This window comes from Haplochromis burtoni, unplaced genomic scaffold (assembly GCF_018398535.1).
Source record: "Haplochromis burtoni strain Fernald_Lab_line unplaced genomic scaffold, NCSU_Asbu1 Contig_54, whole genome shotgun sequence".
Taxonomy (NCBI): Eukaryota; Metazoa; Chordata; class Actinopteri; order Cichliformes; family Cichlidae; genus Haplochromis; species Haplochromis burtoni.
In genome coordinates this window covers 1,883,745-1,909,724 of record NW_024582415.1, presented here as the reverse complement: position 1 = coordinate 1,909,724, position 25,980 = coordinate 1,883,745, and the positions used below count along the sequence as shown (strand labels likewise).

The 25,980-nt window shown below is 38.6% G+C and overlaps 1 protein-coding gene across 3 annotated transcripts; it reads left to right on the top strand.

The window, feature by feature from the left end:
- On the top strand, positions 1 to 25,974 carry gak (cyclin G associated kinase). Of its 3 annotated transcripts, none has more exons than XM_014334282.2 (30): positions 1 to 351; positions 4,656 to 4,717; positions 5,506 to 5,565; positions 5,990 to 6,104; positions 6,526 to 6,668; positions 6,868 to 6,993; positions 9,986 to 10,075; positions 10,242 to 10,377; positions 10,830 to 10,942; positions 12,691 to 12,769; positions 14,719 to 14,836; positions 15,653 to 15,661; positions 17,741 to 17,790; positions 17,930 to 18,078; positions 18,310 to 18,432; positions 18,542 to 18,675; positions 18,781 to 18,975; positions 19,074 to 19,191; positions 19,282 to 19,361; positions 19,536 to 19,729; positions 19,916 to 20,077; positions 20,200 to 20,366; positions 20,509 to 20,770; positions 20,867 to 21,061; positions 21,180 to 21,317; positions 21,433 to 21,519; positions 21,620 to 21,886; positions 22,278 to 22,426; positions 23,604 to 23,780; positions 23,964 to 25,974. In XM_014334282.2, exons 1-30 carry the CDS (start codon positions 210 to 212, stop codon positions 24,063 to 24,065), a joined length of 3,942 nt encoding a protein of 1,313 aa, XP_014189768.1. In that variant the 5' UTR covers positions 1 to 209; the 3' UTR covers positions 24,066 to 25,974. The 3 variants fall into 3 exon arrangements, with proteins under 3 accessions (XP_014189768.1, XP_014189766.1, XP_014189767.1); XM_014334280.2 differs by having other exon boundaries at positions 21,433 to 21,531; XM_014334281.2 differs by lacking the exon at positions 15,653 to 15,661 and having other exon boundaries at positions 21,433 to 21,531.
- The last annotated feature ends 6 nt before the right edge of the window (positions 25,975 to 25,980 follow it).

Below are 25,980 nucleotides of genomic sequence, written 5' to 3'. Positions count from 1 at the left end.
CACGACGTCATCACCCTTCACGGAAGTCGGTGCGGTGATGATGGTGTCCCCGTTTATGTAGCAGCAGGAAGAGGATGTTTGCTTCCATTGAAAGAATAATATCACCTGCTTATACATCTTTGTAACGTTGTGAACTGCTGTAGAGTCTTTCTGCGGACCCGGTGAAGATTTAGACAGCTCACTCCCTCTCCCGGAGGCGGCCCGAAAACATGTCTCTATTCCAGTCGGCACTAGATTTCTTAGCCGGGCCCGGCTCCTCCGGAGCGGCCAGTCGGGACCAAAATGATTTCGTCGGACAAGTCGTTGAACTCGGTGACATGAAGCTGAGAATCAGGAGGGTGATCGCGGAAGGTGAGATACGTGCGCATCACAACAATAAATTTTGGTCACGTCTTCAGCGGCTAGTTATGCTAGTTAGCTGAATTTGCTAACATGTTAGCATTTGTGAAATACCTCTAGTGGAGTAAGTGATAATATAGTTAGCAAGTGCAGGACAGTGAGCCACCGAGCAAACGCCAGGTGATAATTTGGTTTGGACTGTATCTAACAAGCGCTAAATCAATTTCCAGAATTAGGTACTTCAAGGAGACGGAATAGACATTTCAAAGTTAAACTTGACGTGTCTGCTTTGTGTTACCGCTTTACACCTCACTGAAGGCTGTGTGTGTGCAGGCAGAGCTGCGCTTTACGTGTCCACCTTTACCGTCTGTCTTTCTTGGAAACACGGCACTTTTTGCTTCATGAGAAAGACTTGATAAAAGTGTGAGTCAGGCCTGCCGGGCCCGAAGATATGAGTGATGACGGTGTTGTTGATTACCAAACCAATTGATTATCTGTAACAGGGCAGGCTGGAAACTCTTTACAAGTTTCAGTCGAAACAGAGCACTTGAAAAATTCTGCTGGATTGTTTCTTCTGACGTCAACAAGAGCGGCATTCCTGTGCCAGCACTGGTGCCTGCTTATTGAATTTTTTTTGTTAAGTATAAAAATATCGTCCCACGTTTGTGGTTAGGGCTGCAGTAGAAACAAGTGAATATCACAGATGCCATAAGGAGAAACCTACTGGTAGGTTTGTGACAGCAAGGAAGGGTCTTGCTGCCTGGATTACTGCTTTTTGAGCGTGTAATAAATATATCGGAGTAGACCAATTATGTACCAATTTGGACTGATAGTTTAGCATTACAAAGCACTTAATTTGGTAATTGTCAACAGTTTAGTGTGATCTGATTAGTCGATTAGTTTGGTTTTTTATTTCACAAACTAAATAGAAATTGTCTTCCGAGGCAAAAAGGAAAACGCTGATCTGGTGTTCCTGATTTTTAGAGGTATCACTGATTATTTGTTTTTGCTGTGTCTGGAAGTGGTATATTCTGCTTCTTGAGAGCAGGTGAGAAGAGAACATGGCATACCCTGTCAGGTTACACAACATGATCTACTCCAACATTTCACACAAACAATCAAATAATATATTTAGATCCATGATTACTGATGTGATCTCCACCTGGTGTCTTGCAGAAAAGTGCTTAAAATTTTGGCTGATTATAGCTTCAATCTCCCAACTGTATAACTATAACCTCCAGTTGGAAAGCCAGCATATCATTTCTTCCATAGCAATTTCCCAGACATCCAAAAACCCTTAAATCTACATAGGGCATCTTTTTATTTATATTGAATACACTTTTATATTCTTAAAAGTGTCTTGGAACACATCTCTATATATCTGTTTTAAAAACCTACTCTTTGACCTACTCTAGTAGAGTGGTCATGGTATATTATTTTATTTTGTATGATGCCCCCTGAAAGCTGCTATAAATTTAGAAACTGTGGAAAGCAGTTCACTCTGAGGGTTAAGGGTGGGCTTCAAATAAACATGCTCCACTTTTCCTTTAATTATCTTTTTCTTTTTTTGTCTTGCCTCCTGTATGGTGTGCACCAGCAAACATGACTATGTTGGCAAATAAGATGGCATTTACTATTGTCTACGGCTGATTTCTACGTGTTTTGTCACATCGATTTAAAGTTGACTGAATATGCAAAGCTAGTGTGATAAAAGACTTTAGTTAAGTCATGGGTTGTCTTGTTTTTTAATAGAGAACATGCAAAATTCACACAACCAGGAGTCCTCTGGCTGTGAGGCATCATTGCTAACCACTGTACTACTGTTCTTCAGATATACTATCAACTTTCTCTCTTTATTAGTATAATTAGTATTGTGATTTCACTTCCTGGTCCACAATAGTTTGATTCAAACAGGTTAAAGGAAACGCACAAGACCTTCCAAATGAAAGCAAATGGAGTGGAGATCATTTTACACTAAAGCGCTGCCTGTTTCAAACTCCCGTCATGCAATTTCAAAGGTGTCTTTGTTGGGACCTTTTGCTGAGACAAAAACAATGGATTGCTGTAACCAGATGGTTCTGTTTTTTTTGTTTTTGTCTACTACACCAGTTATAGTCCTACAATTGTATAACCCAGGCACACATATTGTTTCAGAGTGAGATTGAATAAATTGGTGTTTGATAAAGAAGGATTTAAGGTATTTTTAAATACCTTTCTGTATTTTTTTCTTAGACTCGTTTGGAAATTGGAGCAGAGAAAATGGAGCTTTTCAGCTTTCAGTCTCTTACCTTCTGTTTTACAAAATTGTGGAAGACATTTAATCTCCGCAGGGAGGTTATCAAAATGAGTTGCATAACACAACATAACCTGTAAGGAACAACACGCTTTGTTGCGGTATTTTGTGTGAGTTGAGAGTTGAAGCACAGGCAAATAAATAAATAAATGTAGGCAGGCACGAGGTCCCTGGTGAGAGTCCCAGAAAAAGAGGTTTTATGAGAACTGGGGAAGTGACCACCATACGCGCATGGACCTATGCAAAGCAACTTGTTAAAGATTAGAAGGCTGGTAGTTGATTTACTCATGTCTGTGGTAATCTTGGCATTTCCTTGTTTGGCTGAGGCTTGGTAAGTAGAAGTACTTGAGACACACACACCCAGACTGAAGTTTCTCCTTTACTAGTCACAGTGACTCGGGGAAAAGAAAATCAAAATAATGCAAAAATCCCCCCCCCAAAAAAAAACATTGTTCCACGAGTGCATCTGCTGTTTAGACAGTTAGCTTTTATTAATCCCAGATTGATAATGTTATGTCAGTTTAAGGGACTGGCTTTAAGCAGCACAGAAGTTTTTTGTAAAATACATTATGATGAGAATGGTGTTGTTCCCTATGACAGTAGTGTCTACAGAGCGGTATACTACGAAGGAAGTTCAACACCGTCAGGCTTTCTTAGCATTAGCTGGCTCAACAAAACCTTAAGCCATAGCTGGAGATAACTGGTCTCACAACAGTGGTTATCAACTTTCTCTTTTAAGCATGCTTTCCATTTCAGGCTCTGTGTGTGCTCACATATAAAGGAGTGTTTTCATAGGTCACAACTCCTCAACACAGGCAGAGATCCTATCAGATAAAATGATAATCTAAAAAGAACAGCAATAGGCGAACAGTAAATTGATAGGATAAGATAAAATAAGATAAACCTTTATTAAGTCCCACACATGGGAAACTTTAAATTGCAACACTCTTGAAAATAAGACAAAGTATTGCTACTGAAAATCATTAATCTGGTGACTTTGCCGATTGTTTCTAACATGAAAGGTGCTCTTTAGAGCTCTGATAGTTTAAATTCGATACTTTTAAACATTAAATTAGGTTATTTGACAAAATCAATTTGTCAGCACATCAGATTAAAATACATTTTCTTGATTGAATACGTATTCTTGGTGTGTTCTCTGTTTTATAATTGCTGCAATTCTAGCAGTGTAAAAGAGAGTTAGCAACAGATTAGAATCAAGGATAACAAGGTTTAAACATTTCCTGCATCACCAAATGAATACATGTTCCAGTGAGAATGCAGGTGTCCAGTTTGCATTGCTTTAACTTTACAGCTGGGCTTCATTTGTGATCTTACTAAGTTGCAGCTTAACAAGCTGCAGAAATGACACATATTCCCATAGGAGAAAATCTATATTACAGTTAAAACTTGCTGTAAATAAAAGAATAAGTAAAAACTTTAGACCAAAACTCTGAATGTAACCTGTGCCACTTTTTGTAACACAGAAAACTCATAGCTGTTAATGTTTTATTAATTGTAATTTATAAAACAGCCCTCTACTGTGTATATATGGAGAGCGATTATTATAGAAAAATGGATTTGACGACATTATAAGCAGTCATGGTTTTAGCTGCATCTTCAATGAACAGGATACCCAGTAGGGCTTAGTCAGTCAGTATTGCATGAAATCAAGTGGTGCATGTTGTAATGGTTCCATTCCCAAGTTAAAAAGGAAAACAAGCGCTTGAACACAGCATTAATACAAAAACTAATAATGAATTTAAATATTAAACATGTCTTCCCACGTGGTTTATTAATTAATTATTAAGTGATTTTGTCATTTTAATTTCAGAATAATTTAAACATAGACGTTTGATAATAATCCAGGACACCAACTAGACAGTGTTAGAATATATCCTGGTCAGTATCACAAAATTCTTTCAGTATCCTGAACATTTGAGAATCGTCAACCCAACACTAAATCATAAAAAACTGTAAGTTAAATCCTCATCTTCTTTTTTCTTTTTTTTTTTTTCTTTTTAAGGTGGATTTGCTTTTGTATATGAAGCCCAGGACATGAGCAGTGGTAAAGACTACGCCCTCAAGGTAAGATGAGGTGTACTGACCCATACCCTCATTGTTAAAAATGTTCCACTGTTACGTTTTGGCTGTGTTGCTCATCACTGAGCATGTATTTGTTAATGTGCGTGTCATTGTGTGCACTGTATTACCCAATGCATCAAATCAGGCACATTAGCTCTCCTTACATTGATTTTTACATTCTTCAGCACCTGCTTTTAATATGCAAAACAGACAAAGTACTGCAGGTTATTAGTACATGCACTTGTCAGCTTGTGTAATGCATTATTGTCTGCATTACACTGCTGAATCAAAACATGCCATTGGACGCGTCCCTTAACAGAAAGATTTTCCCTTTTTATCTATACAGCTGTACTAATGAGACAGTAACTGAAAAAAATGTAGGCTTAGCAATGTGGACGGCCGCTTACCAGGTAGTTTGTTGTTCATATGCAATATGCAATTATTGCAAGTCATTTTGTACAGAATGATGAAGCTCCAAACAATTATGTTCGCACCGTTTCCTACTTACTCAATTCTGTTCATGCTGTATCATATATATATATATTTATTAGCTTCTCATTTAAGTATAAAAACCTCAAATGCTGAACAATTAAATTGTCCTTTGAGTGTATTTATCAGATAACCACATAAATTATCTTTAAAGTAATTGTAATTTTACTATTATTAATATTTATTTTGTTTGAAGCTAATGCTTTATAGGCCGTCTATTGCAGTATGCTAGTTCAGTCCTGTTAGGCATGTATTATGTTGATCACAGAACAAAGCAATGGTCTGTATGCATTTTTTTCCAGAGACTGCTGTCTAATGAAGAAGAGAAAAACAAAGAAATCATACAAGAAGTCTGCTTCATGGTATCCTTTAATTATTAATGAGTAAAGCACAAAAGTGTTTCTGTAAAAAGTTGTTTTTTTTTGTTTTTAGTTTTTTTTTTTTTTTTTACTTCACACCTAATGTTAATATATAGCTGACACTAAACACCCATAGATCATCTGCCATATCTCTCTATTCAGGATTTCCTTCGTCATCACATCTCTCTTAAAATGCATCTGGTTAATTTTTTTCAGCTTTTGAGTAGTTTGCTTTTTGGACACCTGCTGTAATCTAAAACTGCGGATAGCTTAAACAAAGTAGGCTGACATGCGACAGGTGAAAACCAGCAGCTTCTGCCACTAGAAACTGGTTATGATTGTGATTTATGAAACGGCAAATTTAAGGCGAGGCTTGTCACAGCAGCAGTGTTTATTCTGTATGTTCCTTCACCTGCCGGCTCTATAGAAAAAGCTGTCCGGTCATCCAAATACGGTTCAGTTCTGCTCTGCAGCCTCCATCAGTAAAGAGGAGTCAGACACCGGGCAGGCTGAGTTTCTGATCCTCACTGAGCTGTGTAAAGGTAAAAACACACACTGCTACACACAGAAAGGCACTTTTCCCAGTTTTGTTTCTTTAGTGCTGAATCAGTTCTTACTCATTCATGAAATGCACATGCAGTAATTCAGGGGTGCTGGAACTGTTTCTGAGTAACTCCCACTGAAAGGCATTCATGATGAAAGTTTCCTGTCTGTAGCCTTCGTTTCCTGCTCTGCTTCCTTTTTGTGTAGTTACAGCAGACAAGGTTTTTTTCATTCAGCAGTTTTTCAGCTTTCTGAGCAAATACCTTACTGCTTACCACAATAAGTATGTTAACAGAAATAAATCACTTGTAGGATGTGTGCAAAGCACTTTTTCTTTAATTTTGTAATTTTATTACTAAATACAAGACTTTTATCTACAGTTTCACATTCTTTTGTGTTTTTGTACCTCTTTCACCTCAGGTCAGCTGGTGGACTTTATTAAGAGGGTAGAGCAGAAGGCTCCTCTATCATGTGACACTGTGCTAAAAATCTTCTATCAGGCGTGCCGCGCTGTTCAGCATATGCACAAACAGAAGCCTCCCGTGATACACAGAGACCTTAAGGTTTGTCTGCCTCTGGTATTTAAAGGATGACTGATGTGTCAGAGAGGAGAATAAAGAAAAATGCACAATATACAGTGCAGTTATTTAGTTGGTGCTTTTACTTATGACCACGTTTTCATCATATCATGTTCTGTCTCAGAAGTCTTACTTATGGCAATTAAATGAAATGCTAACTCACTGCTTGGTTGATGTGTTGCAGATTGAGAACCTCTTGATTAGTAACCAGGGCACCATCAAGCTGTGTGACTTTGGCAGCGCCACCACAGTGTCACATTATCCAGACTACAGCTGGTCCGCACAGAAGAGGTCAATGGTGGAGGATGAGGTACCTAAGCATGCAGACAGTTCTTGGTGATCTTAACAGTGACCTGCTTATACACAGCGTCGGGAAGGTTACTTTTAAAATGTATTCCACTACAGATTACAGAATACATGCCCCAAAATGTATTCTGTAACGTATTCCGTTACGTTACCCAATGACAGTAACGTATTCTAAATACTTTGGATTACTTAATATATTATCATGCTTTTTACAACTACGTGAATGTACTATTGCTGTGATTTATTACTATTACCGAAGGTCCGCGGCTCCGAACCGCAGTAAAGGGACCTCTGACTAATACGGCAGGTTCCATGTCAGGCTTGTAGCCGAAAAATAGCTTTACTTTGTTGTGTGGGTCAACTTTGCTTGCGAGAGACAGAGAGAGGCGTTGAAAGGCAGCTCCAACAAAACTTATTGTTTTCGGAGGAAAACACAAACACAGTGTACAGTCGAATCTTAATAGGTGCAGTGGTTATTATTATATTTACATGCTTCCAGCTCCCGTTTTTGCTCGGTGACAGCTCGTACTTTTCCACTATCCTTTTTTTTTTTTTCCCTCCTCTTGCTCACAGACACATAATGTGTATGGCGGTCCATTCTCCCTGTAGCACGGACTACACTGCCCATGAGGCTACGTTCTTTAGAGCTATGCCCGTAGCATTCTGCCTATTAGCTTAGCACAACAACAACAACAAGAAAAAGGCGCTCTCTCACCCAGGAGGCACATAGTCGCAGAGAGAGAGCCTCGTCCTGTAACCATGGCAACCGTAACGCTGCCGCCTGGAACAACAGAACGTAGCTGTCAAACAAACCCAAACAATCCTGACCCACCACCGCAGTGTAATCCATTTATTTCAACAAAGTAACTATTCTAAATACCACCTTTTTAAACTGTAACTGTAACGGAATACAGTTACTCATATTTTGTGTTTTAAATACGTAACGGCGATACATGTATTCCGTTACTCCCCAATACTGCTTATACAGTACATGTGCTGTTAAGCTGTATTGGGTATTATATGAGATGATATTTTCTGAGTTTCATTAATATTGAAGTCTTATCTAAGATTTTGAACATATAGATGGATTAATATATGAATTCTAAAGTTATTTGATTTAAGTCACTTATTATAAAGCAGATTTAAAACAACAGGAGGAGAAGCCACCTCTCATTTCCTGAAATTTTGTTTCCATGGAGCCAGACTTTCTTTTAATTTTTTTAAGTGATCTTTAGCAATAGTTCTCTACAATAGTTTTCCAGGCTTTCTGAAGGTCTGTCTTTGGGCATTGGCTCCTTTCAATCGGAAATATATTTTTAAGCCACTTAACACTGATCTACAAGTCATTCATGCTTATATAACATAACTGACAACTTAGCAAAGAATCAACTTAGGCAATTTGTTACCAGCAGCCTTTCTCAATAGCACATCATTTGTTCTCATTTCTTTAGTTGACAAAAAAAAGTAAGAAAAAACCAAAAAGCTATCTTCAGGAGATGAACAGTATCTCAAAGTTGTGTCCTTGAGAAATAAGAAAAGCCCTTGCACAGAACCTGAGAGATGCATCTGTCTCCTCAGTTGATCTCTCTACTGTTCGGTCTCAGTGGAAGGGTGTCTGTCAAGAAGCCATTCTTAAGAAAACCAGGAAAAAATGGCAAATTAAACAAGAGCTAGACTGAAAATCAGTTATGGAATGAAAAGGCCAGAAGAAAGGTACAGCAATGAGTGTCTACAGTCGTGTGTAAAACAGTGCAGACTGTAGGGGTCTTTTATAAATTGATGGAATTATGAAGGAATAAAAGTATGGTCAGATTTAGATTCACCATGTAATACCATCTGAAAAAAACATGCACTATAACTGGAACACTATCAGTCATAGCTTGGCCTCCCCAGAGCCCGAACCTTAACATTATTGAGGCAGTGTGGGATCCTTTTGACAGAGAACAGAACAAAAGGCAGCAAACATCTAAAGAACTTTGGTTTTCCAGGTTTCATGAAGGAGATTCCAATCTTGAAGATTTCCTAATGAAATTGCAAGAAAACTTGATAGCATAAATAAAGGTGGTCATAATGGGAAATGCACGTTTCAATAAATTGCTATTCAAACGTGCATTTCCCATTTTCTTAGCAATGCAAAGAAATGAGGGAAGCTCAAAATATTTGCACAGTACTGTAAATAAGGAAAGGAATCAAAAGTATCCATAAAGTTTAAAATTAAAAAAAAAAACATGACAGACAAAGAAAAATGCTATTAAAGATCCTCAGAGTGAACTAAAAGCAAGAGATAAGCAGCGAATGAAAACGGTAAATAGTAATTTCATCACTGATCACAAGATTGTGTTGATACCCTTGAATATGTGATTAGAGATTAAAGGTTGAAATCTGCTTCACAGGTAGACATTTTATATGGTTTTAATTTTTTAAAGAAAACATAAAAGGAAAATCGCAGCCACTTTGATTTCATTTTGTTTCCTTTAGTTGCTTTGTAAAAAGTAGGATGATTAATTGAGAAGACAAAAATACATGTACAAAGACAGAGTGGGTCAGTGGCAGTATTGATATGGTGTTGAGCATAAACCAGAAACCTTTAATTGGATTAATAGCCAGAGGTCCAGGAAGCCCTAAACAATCATGTAAATTATATTTGTACCATAACCACACAGCTGCCCACTTACACACTGGAGCTTTGCCACAGATGAATTTCGAATGCAGAACACCAGAGGTCTTGGCTTGTAAATCTAATAGACTTCTTGTTTACCAGGCACATGTTGCACATAATAGAATAGAATAGAATAGCCCTTTATTGTCGTTGTACATCTACAACGAAATTATGGAGATGTGAGTAATGTACTCATCTTGTGCACTTCTTGTACAGCGCACATGGCTTTTTCAGTTCTGTCTAATCGGGAGAAAGAATTTTACAAAGATTTACAAACATGACTTAAGCTTGATATTTGCTTTCATGTCAATTCATTTTAAAAAATGTTTTTCTGTAGATAACAAGGAACACCACTCCTGCGTACCGAACGCCAGAGATGATCGATCTCTACTCCAACTTTCCCATCAATGAGAAGCAAGACATCTGGGTCAGTCATTTTCAGACATTAGTGTACCTCCATTTATAATTTAGACACAACTGACTTTCTCTTCTTCTGCCTTTGTTTTGATTGTCTTTTGATGCATGTTTTTGTGTTTTTGCTGTAAACAAAGGAGTTTGATTATTGTACTGATCATGTGTCGTCTCACATGCAGGCTCTGGGATGCATCCTCTACCTGTTGTGTTTTAAGCAGCATCCATTTGAGGATGGAGCCAAGCTTCAAATTGTCAACGGAAAGTACTCCATGCCTCAGAACGACATGAAATACACTGTGTATCACGACCTCATACGTATGTACTGCCCGTCAGGCACCAGTCCATTTATTAATCGATACCAGCTAAATGCCTACAAGATAAATCTGATGCCTTAAGCCACATTATACCTTTACCAGACTGCCAGATGTTTAGCACAATAGCATTCATGTAGAAATGTCATGCAATTCAATGCAGTACAAAAATGCATTAGTGATTTAAAAACTTTTAACAATGTTAGTTTGGTTAAACAGTATACAGCTTAAAGTAAAAGTCTGATTCTTTTTCTTTGTTCACCTTAATTTCTGTGTATGTGATTGATGACCAATTGGTTATTAATTAATTTTAATCAGCTTTCTGCCATTTTTATTAATATTTTTACAATTGTGTTGTCCACAGACATCAGTTATGCTATCATAAATTTTTATTTGTATCTTTTTTATAATCATACTAACTTCAACCCACATTCTACCCATTCTCCTCCTCTTCAGGTTCCATGTTGAAGGTGAACCCAGAGGAGCGTCTGTCTATTACAGAGTTGGTCAACCAGCTCCAGGAGATAGCAGCAGCACGCAACGTCAACCCCAAGTCCCCCATTACTGAGGTAAATGCGTGTTCTAAAAGTACCCTCGTCATTGATGTAAGATGTGATAATACGGAAAAAAACACTGCACATTTACAGTAGTTATGGTAAGGCTTGCATGTCTAATCCTTTAATACGTGTAAAGTAGCTCTTGAATCTTCATCTTGAGTTCATCAGACGAGTTGGTAGCAGTTAAAACGTTTCTGCTCCAGGTATCGGTTTTGAATTGTAGACAGCTTTCACAAGTATTTTAGAGTAAACAACGTGATTGGTTAAGGGCACTGAGTCTCATCCTCAGTGTGTGCCAGCCTGTGAAGAGGCTATTGACAGGCCAACCACACGGCTTCTTCCTCTGTGTGTGTTTGTGTAAATGTGCACATATACACACACAACTTGAACACTCTCAAATTGCTGATGCGGTCACATTTGCTAAGCCTCACATACACCACACACAGACGCACAAACACACAAGCACAAAGGAGTCTGTATTCTCTTTCCCAGCGGCCTCTCTTGCCAGCTGGTAAGGTCTTAATGGGCCAAAAAAGAGGGAGAGAGACACACAGAGGTGAAGACTGAGAGAACTGAAATTTAAAGCAAACATGAAGTGATACCAACAGTTCAGTGGTAACACTGTGTTTTCATTGGCATGGTCGGTGTTGCTTTTTGTCACCTGCACCACAGTAGCTAATTGAGCACAATCAGATTTAAGATTTAATCAGGGTTTTGGAATAGAAATCGTTTTACGCTGCATGACGGCTGACCATATTCAACGTTTCAGCCCCAACTCATTATGATTCTTACCGCAAATCCTTAAAAATCCAGGTACTTATCACTAAATCCTCGGTCATTGTTGTGATTGACATAAAGCTGCTTTCAGTTTCAACATTTGCCAGGTTTACACTGATTTCATTGCATTTTCCTTGTTTTGTGCTGAGTTGGTCAGTGTCAGTATCCTGAACTAAATTTATATTAAAGTACCGTTTAATCATTAGGAAATTAGCAAATCAAGGCAGATAGACTTTTTTTTTACATTTCTACAAATTTCTCTCTAAACTGAATCCTGATAAGGCTGGTAAGTGTGTGCAGAGTGAAGGCAGATTTGGCGATTGCTGATCTGATTAGGGTTAAGAAGGGGTTTCCCTGCTGGATGTAAGGAGATTATAATCCTCGGACTTCTACTCCTCCTCTTCCTCCTCTCCCTGCTGCAGTTCAGCACAGACATATGGAGAGGCTGAGAGGAGGGAAAGGAGAAAACTTGTGAGGGAAGTGAGACACTGAGAGGGAAATAAACAAGACAGTTACGCAGAGGCTATTTGGCTGTTGAACACAAACCCCAGATCGACAGCGATCATCTGGCACAGCCTGTTTTTAATTTGTTGTAATTTATTGACTTTTTGGAGTTACAGATTTTTATTTTGTTTTTTTTTCATTCAGGGACCTGACGTGTGCTTAACACATTTTTTTCCTCCTCCTTTGTTTAAGGCGCTCTGACTGTTCATTTTCTATCAAGTTCTATTTTTATTTTATATATTTAAAAATTGTATATTTTTGGATTTTTTCTTTTCTTTTCTTGGATATTTTCGATGATGTTTTTCTTTCCCGGGGTGGTTTAGCCGTTGTGGGGTTGTTTTTTTTAAACACAGACAGTCTAGGTCACAGAACATCTTTCTTTCATCATAACTTTTTTAAATATTGTTGACCTGCTCGTTGCAATGTTAAGTACGTATTACTGTTGGCGTCCAGTGTATGATGGATATGAATGTCTGCAGCTGCTGGAGCAGAACGGAGGTTTTGGCAACAATGGAGCACAGCCATCAATGCAGATCCACAACAGCCATAACAATGCAGGTAAATTGTTTTTTACATTTATTTTCTTGTTGTTGTTGTATGACAGGGTTTTGGGTCAGTGTTTGTTAGTTTGTGTTTTTATTGTGTTTATTTGTTTCAGGTGTTAACACTAAAGTATAGGAGACTAATACTGAAGTTCTTGAAAACACTATTATCGATATTTTTATATTATTGATATTTCATTCTTTCCTAAATGGAAATGTCACAACATCTTTATTTGCACATTTCATATTCATGACCTGTATAACCAGCTGTGCAGTGCATTTTAGTAGAGTCGCATTATGTTTCGAGAAACTGCCTACTGCTCATTTACTTAAAGTTGAGTTCTGTACCACATAATGCAAATCAGTAATGACCTACATACGTCAACATCTAGGCAATCCTCTAAACTACCTGTTGCTGATTTTAAAACAAACACAGATTGAGCACCTGCGGGGTTTCTATAAGTCCTTTTTTTAAAAATTAGTTTAAAAAACAACTCTGGCTGGATTGTTTTTCGGATAGACGTTCACAGGCAAGCCAGTTTATTGGTTTCTGTTTAAAATCCCTGCACAAACAGCCCTAGCACAAATGTACTCAGGTCTCAGGCCTGATTGTAGAAGGCTGAGAGAAAGAGAGAGCACCTGTCAGTCGCTATTTGGTAGAACACCAGTCAAATGTCTATCGGTGAGAAAATGCGTGACTCCTTTTGTTGAAAAATGCCCCTGTGGGCAGGTACCATTAGAAACTGCTAAATCCACATCTTTCCTATAAAGTTTATCATTGAGCTGTGATTGAACATGACATTTAATTTCTCAACCGTATCCCTGAAAGTCACGCAATAAACACGGTAAGCTGGTATGTTAGTCACCATCCAGCTGTTGACACATTTAATACACATGCCAGGTCTTGCATATACAAAGTCCTGTGAGATCAGTAAAGGGTTCCTCTTTGTCTGAGCGAGGGTCCAGTATGATGTACTGTCAGGAAACCAGCTATTTTTAATGGTAGAACAAATCCTCTTACTTGTTACAATATCTGTTCAGGTTCCTGGCATGATGAGTCAGACAGTCACTATAAATGTTTCTCAACAATATTTTTTTCAATCTGTAACACACTAATTTTGATGTATCATTAGCCTTAACCTGCTAAGAGCCTCTTGTGTAGTATAATTAGCAATGTTTATATCACGGCTGATAGTGGTGTGCTCAGATTTCAAGTTGTTTTTTTTTTTTGTATGTGAATCTGTTGCAAAAAATAATTTGATTCAAATGCACCTTAGGAAAAAAATAAACATTACATATAGAGACCATGCATTAGTATGCAACAGTGTGACTGTCCCACCATACAATAACGTCTCATTTAAATGAAGTAAATCATGAAGGATATAAAAATAACTAATTTATGTGTTGTTTTTTTTGGAAGAAGATTTAGATTATTTATAGCATAAGCTCTAAGTGCTCGTTGGGAAAATTATATTTGTGTCTGTCTATCTCAGTGAGCATAATAGGCTTATTTTTCACATAAATATCCACACAGACTTGTACGCACACAGACACACACACAGACCTGCAAGCTGTCTCCTGTCCACTCACTAAGAGGATTTCTGCACTGCCTGTCAACCATCTGTCGAAAGGCAGAATATGTTTGCTCTTTCCTGTGAGGAGTGGCTCCAACTGCCTGTTGTTGCACCTCGGCATCAGGCAGCTGCATTGCAGCTAAAATAAACTGATTTTATTTGAAATATTTATTGGTAAAACGCTTCCTTTTGAGCCCTTTTGATGAAGCCCAGAATGTAATTAAGTATTTATATGTGCATGATCATTTGTCACAAGTGTCATTCCTCTTGCAGCTAATAGGTGCTGGGTGTGCTTTCACCAGCCAAACCGATTGTAAGTGCTTAATCTCAGGCATTGCCTCTAAAGTCATTATATTTACCATATTCTTCTTTTCCTCACCATTTCTTATAGGTGTATATGACCCCGATCAGTCTGGCAGTGGCCTGTTTGATATCTTAAAGGGAGGAACAGAACGCTTTTTGACAAACATAAAGGATACTTCCTCCAAGGTCATCCAGTCAGTAGCTAGGTAAGAAGCCTCTCGTTATCGGGAGTATTATTGCTACATTTATTTATTTTGCACTTTTAGTCATATGTCTTTCAGTTAATCTTCATCATTATGTATGTATTTTTTATTTTGGGAGTTAACATACATTTCAGTTAAACTTTTCACATTTGACATTGGTTATTATAACTTAAAATAGTTCCACTACGGTATTTACTTTGGCACTGACAAATTTGAATTTCCCGTAATGAAAGGATGCACTTTTGGTCCTATAACAAATTTTTAATTCAGACATCCAGCAAATGGCAACCATTTTTAAGCAATACTGTTTCTCAGTCATGTCATCATCTGTTATCATGTTTCATCATAGTTGCAAAGGCCTAATGTGAAAGCAGTTGTCTGCGTATGTCTCATTCTCACTCATACCCTGATCCCAGATTTACCTTTAAAAGGAACATTTTGTTGTCTGCTGGTCAAAAATGTGGTTCTACACTGAGATTTCATGTGTAAGGTCCCAGGAAATGACACACAGTTCATCTGTCCTCCCTTTATTGACCATTGCTATACAAGCAAGTCACTGGATTTTCTGGGCTGCTACACTTGGCTGCACTGGCCAGTGAAAATGGTAATGATTGCTGAAGGTATAGAAAGATTAAACAGCAAAGTGTTCCTTTCATAGTCCCATTATCCGCATCTTTAAAGATTTGCCGTCTCATTTGGTTTTGCCATTGACTTTTTTTGATGATTTTGTTTTGTTTTGTTTTTTTGTTTTGTTTTTGTTTGTTTTTTCTTCCTCTCTGTCTCAAACCCTCATGGTCCCACTATGTGTCCATCTCCTAGCAACCCAAGGTAAATATGGGTCAGCGGAATGCGTCAGTCCATGCGTTACTCTGTGTTCTGTAGTGTGTGCTTGATTTAGTAGGAAAGAAATGTTGCACATCTTCTGTTGCTCAGTGCCCACCATCCTAGCTTTCTGATCCTAACATCACACATTCAGTAATTCAACTGAGTGAATGCAGAGCATGATGTGAATGGACAAATTCCCATATATATTGGTGAAATAACTGGAAAATTATATCAGCGAATGACACAGTAGGGCAGACTCACTGTCCGTGAGTTTTCCAGGAAACTATTTTCTGCAAATGTAAACTCATTTTATGAGAACTTTGTTTAAAGATAACTAGAATTGGTAGCATAGCAGTGATGGCCTTCGATTAAAAGGGTAAAGTACTCATTAACTTCAATTAAATGGCCCTTAATATAGCAATCATATTTCTTGCTATAAAGTTTAAAAAAATATGCATTTTTCTTTTCTGTCTGAGGGAAACAACAACAACCTTTTGATTTTTGCTTGTTATTTTTGTCAAATCAAGTGTGATAGCTCATTTAGTTCAATTGATTTCTTACTTTTAGATAACTTTTAACTTATAACTCCACTAACATATCCATAAAAAAATTCACATGTTAAAAATAATTTAATTTTTACATATCTGTATAAAACTGATGTCATGGACTTAACATTAAGCAGTAATTAAACAAACAATATAGAGCTTAAATGACTTGTTAAGCCTGAGCCTTCGTCTCTGATTCTTCAAACCATGTGACAACACTTAACTATGGACTTGCTGAGTAACTATGTCTGGAACTGAAGATAACGAATCCATACAAAAGTAGGCCAAAAGAAGCATCCAGCTTGAAATATTCCATTTACTGAAATGTAATGAAGAAATGACAGTTACGAGGAAGGTAAAGAAAACCATCTAATACAACTGCATATTTGCTGGAGAACAAATGCAAAGTCACATGACTGCAGGAAGCTGTCGTTTTGACACTGGAGTTTTGGTGTAGCTTGACTCAGCTGTGCTTTTATGATCTACATGGAGAATCCCATGATATCCAGTATTACTTTTAATTTAACTTCAGCTCAAAAATTAAAAAGGCTATTTAATTTACATTTGACTGTTTTCATCTGTTTCACCTTTTTATTACATTTCTCTTTTCAAACCCGTTTTATCTGCTATCTGAATCATCGCATTTAATTAAGTTGTCATTCAGTTGCATGTTTTGCTATTGCTTTTGTTTTTTGGCTGTCTTTTTCCTTTTAGGGTTTACCTTAACTCAGAATGTCCATATTGTTTTAATTAAAGTAGCTTCGGCATGGGTTGCAAATGTATAATTGCAATTGCAACTTTATATGTAGGCTGTGGTATACAAGTATGAGTGACTGTTTGACTGAATGTTGGAAGTTTTATTATGGTTCCACTACTTACCTAATATCATTTTCACTTATATGTCTTAATTTGCATCATCTATTTATCCTAATACTGATTAATACAGATGAATTTAATCATCATAGATGGGCTAAGCAAAGAAACTGAGCTATGGTTTGTTTGTCTGTCCTAAACTGTGCAGTAGAAATCAGGCTGTGTTCTTTTACCTGTTGTCATTGTTCCAGTATGATTGCATGTGCAGTAAGATCCAATGAAACCTAACTACATAAGTTTACTGCCAGTATTACTTAATACTCACTACTATTTGTAGTAATGAAAGTTGCCGTAATGAATGCTGACAACAAGCATCTGCCAAATGCTTGTGCTATAATAAAGACTCAGCGGAAGGATAAACTGGGGACTGTCTTAATCAATTTTGCATAATTATTGAGGCAATATTCATCAAAACTGTTTAAAATTTTGTACTGAATGGCTGCTCTGGCAGAGATTAATATTTTCAGTTAATAATATTTCAACATCTGAGATTCAAAACCAGAGTTGAAAAGTTTTTGTCCAGCTTGCATCCGTTGGATTTTTTTTCAGTCTCCCAGACATTAATCACCAGTTTAATTTCCTCTATTTTCTTAAATGTATCATTTATGCTTCTAACTTTGTTTACATACTGCTTTTATAACGGCACTTGTCATTTCTGTTACAGCTATGCCAAAGGGGACCTGGATATTTCTTACATCACCTCCAGAATTGCAGGTAGGTAAAGTGCCCGAACACTTTAGCATTCAGTGACTATTATTTGATTGTCAAGTAATTTAATATTACAGAATAAGCATAGCATTATTGGTTACCCGATTCATACATGCCTGTAATGAACGTGTGTGTGCGCGTGCAGTTATGTCTTTCCCAGCAGAAGGGGTGGAGTCTGCGATAAAGAACAACATTGAGGATGTCCGTCTGTTCCTCGATTCACGTCATGCTGGCCACTACGCTGTGTACAACCTCTCCAAACGATCATACAGGCCTTCTCGATTCCACAACAGGGTATGCACTTTGTGATACAAGGTTGTGTCGGTGTGGGAAATGACTTAAACCAAGGCTAAATTATAGCTTTGTGTTATACTTTGTTTACTCTCAATGATCACAGGTATAGTAGTGTTTATCTGTGCTTTTGTCATGCATAAGCTTATTATTGCCACAACAGTAGCTATTGTTGAAGCATGTGTCCTTGTTACATCACTATTTCAGTAATTTGTATTATTTGTGCGCGCGCAGGTTTCAGAGTGTAATTGGCAGCTGCGCCGTGCCCCTAACCTCCGCAGTCTCTACAGCGTATGTAAGAACATGCATCTATGGCTCAAACAGGACCAGAGGAACATCTGTGTGGTACACTGTCTGGTAAGTAAGTCAGTCCTTTGAGCCTGCGCTTGTAGAGAGGAGTACATGGTGTCAAATTGAATGGAGTGTCACCTGTCATAAATTTAATGTGTACCCTTTCTGTGTGCAGGATGGCAGAGCAGCATCAGCAGTGGCAGTTTGCTCCTTCCTGTGTTTTTGCCGCCTTTTCACCACTGCTGAGGCAGCAGTCTACATGTTCTCAATGAAACGCTGTCCACCAGGCATAGCACCTTCACACAAGAGGTATTGAAAAATATTCAAGTTAAAATGTGTAGAAAAGAGGACTGGTGTGTGTTGGTCATCCTTAGTAGGTCACGTATCAAATACTACATGATCTCAATTTTGCAGGTATATAGAGTATATGTGTGACATGATGGCAGAGGAGCCCATCATCCCTCACAGCAAGCCTGTAGTTATTCGCTCCATCATCATGACACCAGTGCCACTGTTCAACAAGCAGCGTAATGGGTGCCGGCCATTCTGCGAAGTCTACGTTGGGGACGAGAGGGTGCTCACCACATCACAGGAGTATGACAGGATGCAGTAAGTTTGTTTTTTCTTTTGGTTTGTACAAGGATGGCCTTTATTTTAACAATCTAACATGTATGTTACTCTTTTCCTCTCACAATCTCATGTTTCAGGGATTTTAAGATGGAAGATGGGAAAGCGGAGATTCCTCTCAATGTTACCGTTCAAGGAGACGTGCTGGTGGTGATCTATCATGCAAGATCTACGCTGGGAGGACGTCTGCAGGCAAAGGTATAAATACAGACACCCTTGCTTAAAGCTTCGAGGTGGCAATGAATATGAAGAAATGCACTTTTCAGAGCATTTATAATTGTCTTTCAGATGGCGTCCATGAAAATGTTCCAGATCCAGTTCCACACAGGCTTTGTACCAAGAAATGCAACGACTGTCAAGTTTGCCAAGTACGTATGTTGTCTTGATCCATAACATACTGCTGCAGGTTATATTTTCTTATTATTTATTAACAGCTGAATGTGGTCTTCATTGTTAAACTTTTACAGCTGCACTGCTTGTAACAAGTAATTTAAACTATACTTTCTTCATTATTTCTTTTTTATCTGCTTGTTGTTTTTCAGGTATGATTTGGATGCCTGCGACATCCAGGAGAAGTACCCAGACTTGTTCCAGGTCAACTTGGACATTGAGGTTGAACCCAGGGACAGGCCCAGCACCAAGACTCCTCCATGGGAGGGCTTTCAAACCAAAGGCCTCAACCCCAAGATCCTTTTCTCCTCTCGTGATGAGCAGCAAGAGATCCTCAGCAAATTTGGTACATGGCTTTACTTGGCCTGAATGTTAGTTTAGTAGTGGAGAAGCATTGGTAGAAAGTGTTGTCATCTGTTTATTTTATTTGTATATTAGATGTTTTACTTCTTACGTGGCTTTTAAGGTGCTTTTAAGTTCTTCTAAGTTTGCTTCTACAGATGAAATAAACTTGGATCCTTTATCACTGCAGGTAAGCCCGAGTTGCCTCGTCTGCCAGGTTCTTCAGCGTTTTATGACTCAGAGTCGGCCCAGCCAGCTCAAACCCCAGACAGCTCCAATGCAACAGAACCAGAGTCTCCGATGAGCAATGATACTAATTCCAGCAACTTTTTCCAGACCCTAGACTGGGAAGGTAATGTACTGTCATATTCTGTTCTGTTAATCTGTAATGTGTAATTCTATTAATCCGTGTAGCATTTTCTTACAAACCTTTCTCTCTGGAAAATCTCACTGACTAGCTTCCTGTGATTATAGATGTACGTAGCGCTCAGGATGCCTCAGACAGTCAAGAAGGAGGATATATGAATGACCAGGAGGATCTGAGTGATCAGTCAGAAGGAGAGTCCTATTCTTACTCTGCCACCAGTGGAGAGCCAATGTCACGTGACCACAGCGAGCCGCTGTTTGATTCTGACTTTCAGGTGCAGAAAATCTTTGGCTGGCTTGTATTATTTTATCAATAAACTATTACCCCGTTTATCACACTGTTAATTACTACCAAAATTCTTTAATTCTTGCATCCATGCATTTCTTTATTTTCTTGGTTTCCTTGTCTCCTCTCAGACGGCTTCTCCTGCAACACAGGAGGCTCCTCCTGAAGACACAGCTGACCTCTTGGGGTTGAACTGTGACCCTCAACCTCCAACCATGTCCTCAACTTCGTCCTCTGCTCCACAACACGGAGATCAGGGAGGAATGAAAGCTGCTTCTAGCAACAGCGACCTCCTCAATGACTTATTTGCACCTCCTGCTGGTCAGACTGGAGCAGTGCAGGAAGACTTGTTCTTCAGTGGGCCAGCCAGTGGAGCCACACCAGACCAAAAACGTAAAAGCTGAGGCTTCACACATGCTTACTGCATTATTCTGAGATTTCTTGGGTTGCACTTAATAAATATTTCCTGTCACTTTGCCTGTGTTGCAGCCATGGGGGATCTTTTTGATCCGTTTGGGATGGGGTCGGGTTCTGGTGTTGGCTCCAGCGTTGGTTCATCTCGACAAGCCTCTGGACCAGACCTGTTTGGAGACTTGTTGGGTTCTGATAGTTCAGCAACCAGTGGATTTGGTTCAGCTCACAGCAACGCCACTCCTGCTTCCAACACCAGCCTCTTCAACCTCAGTAAGTACATCAGTTCCTTGACGTCCAGCTGGATTTCATATTCTTTCTTCTGGTAACATTTTGTATTTACACTGGAAAGAGTCCATGGTTGACACTTAGGATGTTTGTGTTATTACAGATAAGCTTGTAAATGATACCCCTAAAATGACATCATCAGCCAGCCAACCAGACCTGCTGGGTGGGTGGGACAGCTGGGCAAAAGGAACCACTGCTGGCATGAGCACCACTGCCAGTAAACCAAGTTATACCAACACAGGTAGGAGAAACCTTTCTTACAGATCTTTTGGTGACTGAAAAATTTTGAGATTTAAAGCCAAAATCAAAATTGAAACCAGATAAAAGTGTTGACTTGTATATTTTGATCATTTTAGCTTCTGGTATGCCATCCATGTCAAAGGCCAAGTCTCAGACCTTTGATCCTTTTGCTGACCTAGGAAACCTGAGCTCCAACTTGCCAGGTAGGAGCTCAGGTAAGCTGAGGAGTTATTTCCATAAAAGAGGAAGACTGTCAATCTTATAAGCCTTTACATTTATCTCATCTCCATCTTTTTCCTATAGGTTCCTCCAGCAGTAATCTTTCTGGGCCATCCTTCGGCACAAAGGGTCCTTCTTCCTCTTCTTCCTCTGCTAAGCCTCAAACTCAGCCATGGCAGTCTGCAAGACCCACCTCAGCCCAGAACAAACCTTGGATATCTGGATCTGGCCCCAAAGGGTCTTCAGCTTCTCAGCCTGCAGGAACCCAGTCCTCTAAACCCAACTACAACCTTAACTTCTCCAGTGTGATCGGTGGGAGAGAAGAGAGAGGAGTTCGTGGGCCTGGATTTGGTAAGAGAGACGTGATTACAATACTAGTTATCTATTTTGAACAAAACAATAGCAGTGATATTACAAAGTTAAATTAAGTTTTTACAATTTAGAAAATTAAAAATGAGTAGAAAACCGATTGATTCAGTTAGTTTGTCCAGAATTTTGCCTTGCACTGTATGTAATTAGCAGTAAGCAGGGGAGACCATCAGCAGCTTAAAACAGAGGCTGGAAACTAAAAAGATGGAATTTGGAATATTTATGTTCATTACTTTGCTGATTTTCAGTTATTATTTTATATTTTCCTGGTCTTCTCATAAAAGGCTTCTCATTGTATGACTAACCCTAATAAATGGCCATAAAATTTCCATATCATAAATAATTTCGTTTTATCTGGTCTGCTGACACTCAGGGCCCAAGCCAAAGGTAAAGGAGGATGATTTCGGGGATCTGCTCTCAACTCAGGGTTTTGCTTCTAAACCTGACAAGAAGGGACCAAGGACCATTGCTGAAATGAGGAGACAGGAGATCACAAAAGACATGGATCCTCTCAAATTACAGGTAGGTAGCAAACTGAACACATATGTGAAGTCACTTTTATTTATATGCCACATTTAAAAACAGAAGTGCATTAAGATATAAATAAAATCTAAAACTCACATAACCATGACTGCAACCATAAGAGTTAAAAGGCAAATGTGCTAAAAACATGGTTACAGTAAAAAGGAAAGCAAAAATTAGAAGTGAATAAATGCATTTACAAAAACATTCAAATATAATAGAATTAAATTATTAAAAAATAAATGAATGCATAAAATTGGAAACAGTAACCAACTAATTAAGCTTTTATAACATCAACAAAAATGATAGAGACTTGTCTAAAGGCAGCAAAAAATTGGCAGATCTTTAGAAATGGCTTGAAATTTTCAGCTGTTAAATATGAGTTATTATGTTTCATCTGTTTCATGTCTGCAGACAACAATGAAAGTCACTTTTTAGGCAGTTGTGGTGGGCTAACAGGAGATGATGGGAGGATGAGCTAAGAGACTTGTGGCAGAATATGTGAAGGGCATGTCAGACACTTAAAAACACACAGTGTGCGGCCCTGGAGAAAAATCTAATCCTTGTGAAAAGAGTCACCATTGTCCACTGACACAAAAAGCCAGCCAAGGATGACGACCAAGAATCTCGGCTTCATAGAAAAAAAAGAGTCGAGCAATGATAATGTCAAAAACAACCAGATTTTCCAGTGTTTGCAATGTCATCCCATCTATATGCAATATCTGTTTATGAACTGCAAACAGCAGTGCACTACTTTTCTCCAAATCCTCATGCAACATGCCTGGGCACCCAGTGAAAATTGTCCCCTTACTGGTGACTTTTCCATCTTTAGCCTGTACTAATAATGCGGTGTGTACTGTGAGCAATCAACTGATTCCTTGGAAACGTGGTAGAGTTGTCTTTTGTTTTTGTTTTTTATTACAAAATCTGTTTGCATTGTTATTAAAATAGAGTGATTCAAAGAATGGTCAGAATTGGACATCTCTGAGTTAATGAACATTTTGGGCTTGGCCACGTTTTTGCATACTGCGTCACACATGTAGCAGGTGATTTTACTAAACAACAATAAGATTGGGTACAGCTAGGATGCCTTTTGGCAGGTTAAACTCTGCTTTCATCAGCTCACTCATACAGTAGCTTCCAAGTAGTAAAGATTTGTTTTGTTATCATGCTGTAGATCTTGGACTGGATCGAAGGGAAGGAGCGAAACATCCGAGCACTGCTGTCAACTCTACACACAGTGTTGTGGGAGGGTGAAACGCGCTGGAAGCCTGTGGGCATGGCAGACCTGGTGTCAGCTGACCAGGTGAAGAAATACTACAGGAAGGCTGTGCTGGTTGTCCATCCTGATAAGGTACAGTATCAAATACTGTGAAAGTGCTTTAAAACTTAAAAAAGGTGCAGCTCCTCTGTTTGTGAAACAACAGGAAATGAGATGAATCTCGAGTATGAGTTTACGGTCTTCTTTCAGTATGAATGCTCTTGTTTTTCTGTTCTTAATTCAGTATTAAACTCCAAACCTTTGAATTCTCTTCAGGCAACGGGCCAGCCTTACGAACAGTATGCGAAGATGATCTTTATGGAACTGAACGACGCCTGGTCAGAGTTTGAGAACCAGGGATCCAAAGCACTCTTCTAAAATCCTGGCCTGGATTCCAGCTAGACCAGACCAGACCGGACCAGGCCGGACTGGATTTGGCCTAACAAAACAGGAGACTGGGCCAGATTGGACAGGACTGAGCCCACATTGGGCCTTAGGGGCAAAAAGCCTCTGAGAGGTGTCCTCTCTTCCATTCCCTCCCCCCTCCTTTACTTTCTTCTGTTTCTTCGATCAAAAAAAAAGACCTTTTGCCTCATGTCTGGCTGTAATGAAAGTTTCCTTGCTGGTCTATAAACAGCCAGTTAAATAAACATTGTGATCGGTCTTAAACTCACTGCCTACCTGCATGACTGCCTGAGTGGTGCTGCAAACATCAGGAGGAAGGATTAAACAACAATCACTGAGAAGACAAAGTGGGAACAAAATCAGATAATACAAGGACTAAAATTATCAACACGACTATCATGATAGTGATATTCAGATAAAACACCCCAACACTAATACATTAGCTGTAGCTGAATAGTTAATTCATTTGTGCTCGACACTTGTGCAAACAACCGGTCCTTAGCTGAGTGGCAAACCTGAACTGAGTGTGGCTGTAAAATAGCTAGCATGTCAGCCAACATGAACGTTTGCAGAATGTTGTCCTGAAAAATAAGTTTTTATGTTTAGTTGCCTCAAAAGAGCCAATGCTGCTGCTGAATCATACTTGCTGTAGCAGGGATTGGATTTTTTTTTATAAAGATCCTGCAGTAATGCAGAAGTAGGATTTAAATCTCCCCAGGATTTTTAAACATAAGATCTATTGAAAATGACCTGTATTACCTGTACTGCTGCACCTTCAGGGGTGAAGGCTTCTTTGGGGTTTGTTCTCCAGACAATTGCCTGCTGAACACTACTAGTGCTGCTTGTACCATTCTAATTTATTTTGCTGCACACACTCCTGAGATTGATGTTAAATCATGCTATAAACTCAAGTGGGCAGTCTGTTGTTTTTGAAGTGCTCTTTTAATCCCTCCCACTCAAGCTACACCATGTAGCTAACTGCATGCTCTCCTACACCAGACCTCTAAACAACTTGAGGTAGTATGTTTTTTTTGTTTTTTTTGGTTTTTTTTTAAAACCAGGGTAGTCCACATGGGCAGCAGCTTTTCTTCTTTTTCTTTTTTCTTTTTTTGGATGAAGTGCTCTTTTTCTTGTAGCAGAAATGGAGAAGGGATCTCCATCGTAACTGTCATTAAGCCCTCTCTGTCTCCTTAAACTTCGCCCACCTCCAGCATTTAGTTTTGTTTTTTGCAAGAGGAGTAACTAAAGGATCGAAAAAGAGAAAATGGTGATTTAACCTAGTTGCTCTGTGTTTTCTTGTTTTTTTTGGGGGGTCCATTCTGTGTCTGTATTAATCTGTTTGTTGGTTAATCATCACTTCAGTGTAAATATGAAAGTACTATCCATCAGGTGGTTAAGAGAGCTGGGGTTTTTTTTTAGCTTCATGGCTGGTTGTGTGAATGGTTGTGTGTGGGTGTGTGGAACATAAAGAAACCTTGTTGGATAAAATGCTTTCTTGTCTGCAACCACATTTTTCTTCTTAATTTAATTCTCAGCCTGTCCCGCACTTTGTTGTTATTATTGTGGGTTCACGACTCTTTCCAACTCATTTTACCTTGTTTTCCTTTTCTTTTCTTTTTTTCTTTCTTTGTGTTTCACATTTTACCTCATGGACCAATCAAATCACCTGTTTTCTTATTTATTACTATTTTTGGGGGGGGGAGAGGGAGGGAGGAGGGGTTGGTAACATGTATTCGTGCATATTAATGGCACAAATTGACCTAATATATATAAGTGGAATATGATGAGTTGAAATGGGAAAGTGGTTATTTGATCACAGTGAGCCTCTTTGTTACTGTCATTCCAAAGTATCAAATATCAATACGAATGTGCTTTTACAAATATATAT

Coding starts and splice junctions, on each gene's coding strand:
- gak (XM_014334280.2), top strand. CDS start 210: ATGTCTCTATTCCAGTCGGCACTAGATTTCTTAGCCGGGCCCGGCTCC. Junction 18,976..19,073: donor CAGGAGTATGACAGGATGCA/GTAAGTTTGTTT, acceptor CTCATGTTTCAG/GGATTTTAAGATGGAAGATG. Junction 20,771..20,866: donor AGCCACACCAGACCAAAAAC/GTAAAAGCTGAG, acceptor CCTGTGTTGCAG/CCATGGGGGATCTTTTTGAT.